The 6,323-nt window shown below is 31.0% G+C and overlaps 1 protein-coding gene across 2 annotated transcripts in view; it reads left to right on the forward strand.

Annotated features, from left to right (window-relative positions):
• LOC107701308 (hepatocyte growth factor activator-like) overlaps window positions 1–5,339 on the forward strand; it is a 16,430-nt gene extending 11,091 nt beyond the window's left edge. The window contains exons 10-14 of one of the 2 annotated variants that reach the window (XM_016503302.1): window positions 819–1,059; window positions 1,142–1,281; window positions 2,259–2,399; window positions 3,341–3,483; window positions 4,507–5,339. In XM_016503302.1, the coding sequence (XP_016358788.1) occupies window positions 819–1,059; window positions 1,142–1,281; window positions 2,259–2,399; window positions 3,341–3,483; window positions 4,507–4,728 (887 nt within the window). In that variant the 3' untranslated portion in view covers window positions 4,729–5,339. The remainder of the gene's footprint in view (window positions 1–818; window positions 1,060–1,141; window positions 1,282–2,258; window positions 2,400–3,340; window positions 3,484–4,506) is intronic. The other variant, XM_016503307.1, reaches the window with a different exon arrangement.
• Window positions 5,340–6,323: the final 984 nt, after the last annotated feature.

Raw genomic sequence — 6,323 nt, forward strand, 5'->3', positions numbered from 1 at the left:
TGTAATATTATTTCACAATATTACTGTTTTTACTGTATTTTTGATCAAATAAATGCAGCCCTGGTGAGCAGAAGAGACTCCTTTCAAAAACATACAATCTTAACAACAAAAACTTCAAGTTTTGAACGTTTCTTAACTGTTTTGAAGTGTAAGCAACAGCAAATACTAAAGTGCAGCGGTTTATCTATAGTACCGTTATAGTCATTTATTTATTTACTTTTTATTTTTATTTTTATTTACTAATTTATTTACTTATTTTCTTGCTTTGTTTACTTATTGTCATTTATGTATTTTAATCAGTTTTTGTTTGTTTATTTTTATCTAATTTCTAATTATTTATTATTCATTTATTTATTTATTTTAATCTAATTATTTAATTTATTTAGTTTCAATCTGATGTTAATTTGTTTATTTATTTAAATCACTTTTATTTATTTTGATCTATTTTATTTTATTTATTCTAATGTAATATTTGATTATTTATTTATTTTATTTTAATAGTCTATTTATGTATTTGTTTGCTTTAAATATTAATTGTTTTAATGTAATTATCAGTTATTTATTTTAATCTTATTTTTATTTTATTTTTTTTTATACTGAACAAATTGGACTGTGACACATTAATTATATTCATTATTATATTAATATTAAATTACTGCTGTTTTTGCAGTTGTTATGTTTCAGTTATAGCAGACAGCTAAAACAATTCAAATACAAAGACTGTACTTTGTGTTGCATTTTATTTTAAGTGATAGAATACTTCATATGCTTCAGTCAGGATTATTATATTTGAACACGGTCTCTGTTGTCTCTGTCAGTGGGCCGCAGAAGTCCCGTCCTCGCCGTGGCCCCGGGGCCGTCCCGCAGACCCGTCAGGACCCCGGCGTGTGGGAAGCGGCAGGAGAAGCGGATCAGTCGGGGTCGAATCCTGGGCGGGACGTCTGCATTACCCGGCGCTCACCCCTGGATGGCAGCGCTGTACATCGCAGACGAGTTTTGTGCAGGAACACTGGTCTCCTCCTGCTGGATCGTGTCGGCCGCTCACTGCTTCCTGCGCAAGTATGTGTCTGTGTGTGCACTTCATGCATTTCTATAGAGTTACAGCTTCATTCTAACTCCATACACACTCTCTCTCTCTCAGTCCACTAAAGTCACAGATTCGGGTCGTCCTCGGCCAGCACTCCTTTAACGACACCGGTCCCAACACCAGGACCTTTGCTGTTCAGGACTATATTCTGTACCCGCGTTACACACAGTTTGAGCCGACCTTAAACGATATCGGTGAGTTTGGACTCCAAAAGCAGACAATACAACAGCTAGTGCTTTAAACTAAAATCAGGGAACTACTTCATGAGCTTTATATTGAAGTTCAATTCAAGAGATCTGTCTAATTTGCATCCCTGAACAATCCTACCTTCAGGAGTTAACATTATATATATATATACAAAATATATTTAAAAAATACACAATTTCTTTGTTTTTAATTTTATTTTATTCATAATTTTACTTAAAGTTTTAGTAATTTTGTTGTGTTTTTGTAATTTTTATTTTAGTTTTTTATTTCAATATAATATTTATTATTATTATTATTTTTTTTTTAGTTTATTTACTTATAGTTATTTTAGTACTTCAACTTTAAATTAAAATTATTTTTTGATATGTTTTATTTTATTTCTGTTAATTTTTATAGTTTTAGTTATATCTATCTATCTATCTATCTATCTATCTAAACGACTTTCCATTTTTCCAAGTTTTGTAATAAATACATTTTAGGCTAAATTGGCTACACTGTTAGCCATGTATTTATTTATTTATTTATTATACATTTTTGTCAATTACATTTTTTTTTTTTTTTTTGCATGTTTATTGCTAGAAAATGGTAAAATCACAGTAATATACCTTTTAAACAAACCCTAAAGAACATGAATAAAAAATAAAAACAGCTCATATAAAATTAAGTTTGAGGTGCTGATTGTTATGCACCTCATTTCATTGAACATGTAATGGACTTTATTCATAGAATTGTAAATTGTTTCAGGCCCTGTTTCGTACCTTATTCAGTAAAATTCTCCGGTGTGTTCAGATGTGGGTGTCTGCAACACGGTAGATTGAACAAAGACAACACATTATTTGCAAATGTGCTTTTTCAACCAAATATATGTAACACACACATGTGGGCTGGTGTGTAACAGACACGCTTCAACACGCTGAGCAGCAGCACTCGTGCTGATTGTGTGTAATAGCAGCTGTTTTTGCAGCTCTAGTGAAGCTGAAGAAGGTGGAGGGACGCTGCGCTCTGAAGACGCCCTTCATCAGGCCCATCTGTCTGCCGGTGAAAGACATGACGTTTCCCGATCACTCCTGCTGTAAGATCTCAGGCTGGGGTCACATGCACGAGAGTGAGTTCACCAGCAATGACTCTGTAGTGAGCTGAAACACAAGCCATCATACACACGTCCAATTCTATGTTTAATACATTGTGCAAAGAATCTAAAAGTACAAACAACTTCCCACCCTGACATACATAAAAAAGCAAGTAAGTAAATAAATAAATATATAGATAGTTAGATACACACACATCTAACTGCATGTTATTTGCTATTAAATGCTAATGTCTTATAGTTTATATTGATAATAAATACATTAGCATAACTTAAGAGTGTTTTGGACCTTTATTTGTAATTTTCATAATTAATCTTTGAAATATAGTGTGCTGACAAGCATTTAGGATCAACTAAAATATACTTTAATGCCATTTCTGTTGAAACTTGTGTCACATGTTTATATTTGCAATATTGAAGTTGCAATTCAGTACATTTAAAATATAGTAACTTTAAATCTAATATTGCATAACACTACAGTTAAAATGATAATCAAGTTCTTTACATGTGGTTTAGTTTGTTAGTCAACACATCAAAATAAGTGTACTTCTCTAAAACATGACAAAAGATTATTAAAATATGATTTAAAATGTACTTTAGAATACAACTTTTCAAAAGTGCGATAAGAAACAGTCATGAAAGTGTCTTTAAGTCACTTAAGTGGCCTTTCATTTCATTAATAGTATATTTTCTGCACATACAGTTTTTTGTGTATATTTCTAAGATCTGAAGTACACTACAAGTGCATATTCAATACTATTAAGTGCACTTGTTTTTTACAAGGGCGCACCGACAAATAGGGAAACGCTCAGAGAAGCATATATATATATATATATAGTTGGCAGCTGATTGCATGTAGACGATAAACAGCTCACTGGGTTTTGGAACAGAGCTATTCTGTAATAATGTGCACATAAATGCATTATTGTTGTTGCGTGCGTGTTTTTGTGTGTGTTTAGAGGCGAACTCGTACTCTCACCTGATGGAGGGAGTGGTGAAGATCATCCCGTTCGATCAGTGCTCGTCTCCAGACGTCTACGGGTCAGAGGTCAGGTCAGGGATGCTGTGTGCGGGCAGCGAGTCCTGTGTGGACGCCTGTCAGGTCAGACGCCAAAACAACACCAACAGACCAAGTGTCCTGATCTTATTTATTGAATTGCAGATTTGGATTTTATATGACATTGGTCTAATTATGTTACCTGTTATTTTACACCAATATTAATATTCTTAGCATAAATATATAAATGTATTAATACTAATGTGTTGTTTATCAATAAATACTCTATTATCAGAATTACAATAATGTATATATTTTTGAACATATTTTAGATTTTACTAACTATATATATATATATATATATATATATATACATTGGATTATTATATACAAATTATTATATATAATATATTCCAATATAACAAATTTTGCAATTTACCAAAACAAAATATGGAATGCAGATTTGGATATGACATTAATAAAGCTGGTCTAATTGTTATTTTTTAAGATTAATATTAATTTAATTAATATTAATATATACATTGATATAGAATAAATGCTCTCATATCTATGGAAGCCCGTTTCTGCCATTGCAAAAAAAAAATACAAAAATAAAATAAAGTATTAAATATTTTTAACAAGTATTAAAATAATTGCGATTTTTTTTTTATCTCAAAATTCTAAAAAAAAAAAAATTCTCAGAATTGCGAGATATAAATTCACAATTGCAAGTCACAACGTCAGAATTGTGTTTATATATTCCACAAGTCTGACTTTATAACTCGCAATTTTGAGAAAAAAGTCAGAATTGTGAGATAAAATGTTTATTCAGTGCCAGAAACAGGCTTCCATAGATATCAGTATTACTTTACAGTAACTGAATTGGGATACACTTTATTTTAAGGTGTCCTTGTTACAGTGTAATTATACATTTAAGTACTGAGTAATATTAATTAACTATATGTACTTACTATATGGTTATGGTTAGGGTTACTTGCATGTAATTATGCATAATTAATTGTGACTATAATAGTAAGTACATGTAACGTGTAACAAGGACACCTTAAAATAAAGTGTTACCTTTAATAGTTCGTAGTGTTTGAACAGATGTGTGTGTGATGTGTTCAGGGCGACTCGGGCGGTCCGTTAGCGTGCGACTGCGACGGCGTGAGTTTCCTCTACGGGATCATCAGCTGGGGAGACGGATGCGGACGCTCGGGAAAACCCGGCGTTTACACCCTCGTGCCCAAATATTCAGACTGGATCAACAGCGTCATCAAAAAATCCAGAAAAACATCAGTGAACAGAACAACCATAGACATTTGCATCGGGAGCCAGTGCCAAAGATAAACCATAAAACACAACTGTGACTTTATTACTAATGCATTCATGAGGGCTTTCCATTCCGGTGTTCATGTAATACCAATGAGCATGTTTTATTGCTATTGTATTTATGTTAACAAGCAGTATGGTGACATGCACACTGGAATGGAAAGCGTTATGTAAAGTTGTATGTATTATTATTATATCTTTTTTGCATATAGATACATTTTGAGTAGAAGATTGCTGTGAAATAAATGTCTTTTAATCTGCAAAAAATATAAAAAAAGAGAGTTTTTGACAGTGTTTGAGTGAATCTCATATTGGAAAAGGTCATGCACATAAACCCATGAGAGTGAATGGAAAGATGTCGTTTCAATGCAACAGCTTGCTGTTAAATCACAGCTTTTAGTTATTTATTCCAGTATATATTATAAGCGTTGAAGCATCTTCTCCACTGACTTCCATTCAAACAGGTCTCTATGCTGAATTTCTATTAATCTGACAGAGTGGCCAAATAAAAGATCATCTATGTATTAATGTGTATCATATTTCAACACAAAATTTACAGAAATTATATGTTGCATATTAAGTCTATTTTTCATACCGTATTATGCATTGTGATGGTTCCATATCATTTCCTCACAGTTTTTATTGCTTAAATGTTAATAAACTTTTGAGTTTGCTTGTAATTCAGTAATTCAATTATTATCTAAAATTATTTCTATTAGATTGTCATAACTGCAATATAGTAATGAAAATTACCCTATTATTATTTTTTATTCGTTGTATAGTATTTGTAGGGCATTTAAAAAAAAAACACACAAAGTACAAAGTGTTCTATTATTAATGTTTCGATAATGCAACCAAATGTTATCATTACAGTAATTTTGTAATGTCCATTTTCTTTAAAGCTTAATTTTCTAACTTTTTTTTTTTTTTTCAATTTGGGTGAAAATCACCTATTTTATTTTATTTTTTTACATTTTTATTTATTTTTGAGATATTCACCCTTGTATTGCTTAGAAATGTGTGCAAAATTATAACAGTGACATGCACAAAGGCTATTTTTACCTGATCTGATCATTATAAGTGACCTTTCAGATGTAGTAATATAATTAATTTATTTCAGTAATATTAAAATCAGATACTACATGAATCACATTTGTTACATGACCATCAATCAATCAATCATTTATGTATTTATATTTTATTTATCTTATTTTTTGTACATTTATTTTATTATTTTATTTTATTTTCCCTGCATGCTTTAATTTATGATTCACATCGTCTCTCCTCAAAAGGTGCCACCAGTGCATGTATATGGAAGCATATAAGTATCAAAATTCAGTATCAAAGTATCAAAGTATCAAAAAGAGATTTGCTGCTCAAGAAACATTTCTGATTGTTATCATCAATGTTGAAAACAGTTGTGCTGCCCAATATTTCTGTGGAAATGTGATGCATTTTATTTTTCAGGATTATTTAGTGAATAGAAAGTTCAAAAGAACAGCATTTATTTGAAAAGAGAAATATTTTGTAACATTATAAATGTATTTACTGTCATTTTTGATCAATTTAATGGGTCCTTGATGAATAAAAGTCTGATTTATTTCCAAAACAAC

Source organism: Sinocyclocheilus anshuiensis, unplaced genomic scaffold (genome assembly GCF_001515605.1).
Source record: "Sinocyclocheilus anshuiensis isolate Anshui unplaced genomic scaffold, SAMN03320099.WGS_v1.1 scaffold1347, whole genome shotgun sequence".
Classification (NCBI taxonomy): Eukaryota; Metazoa; Chordata; class Actinopteri; order Cypriniformes; family Cyprinidae; genus Sinocyclocheilus; species Sinocyclocheilus anshuiensis.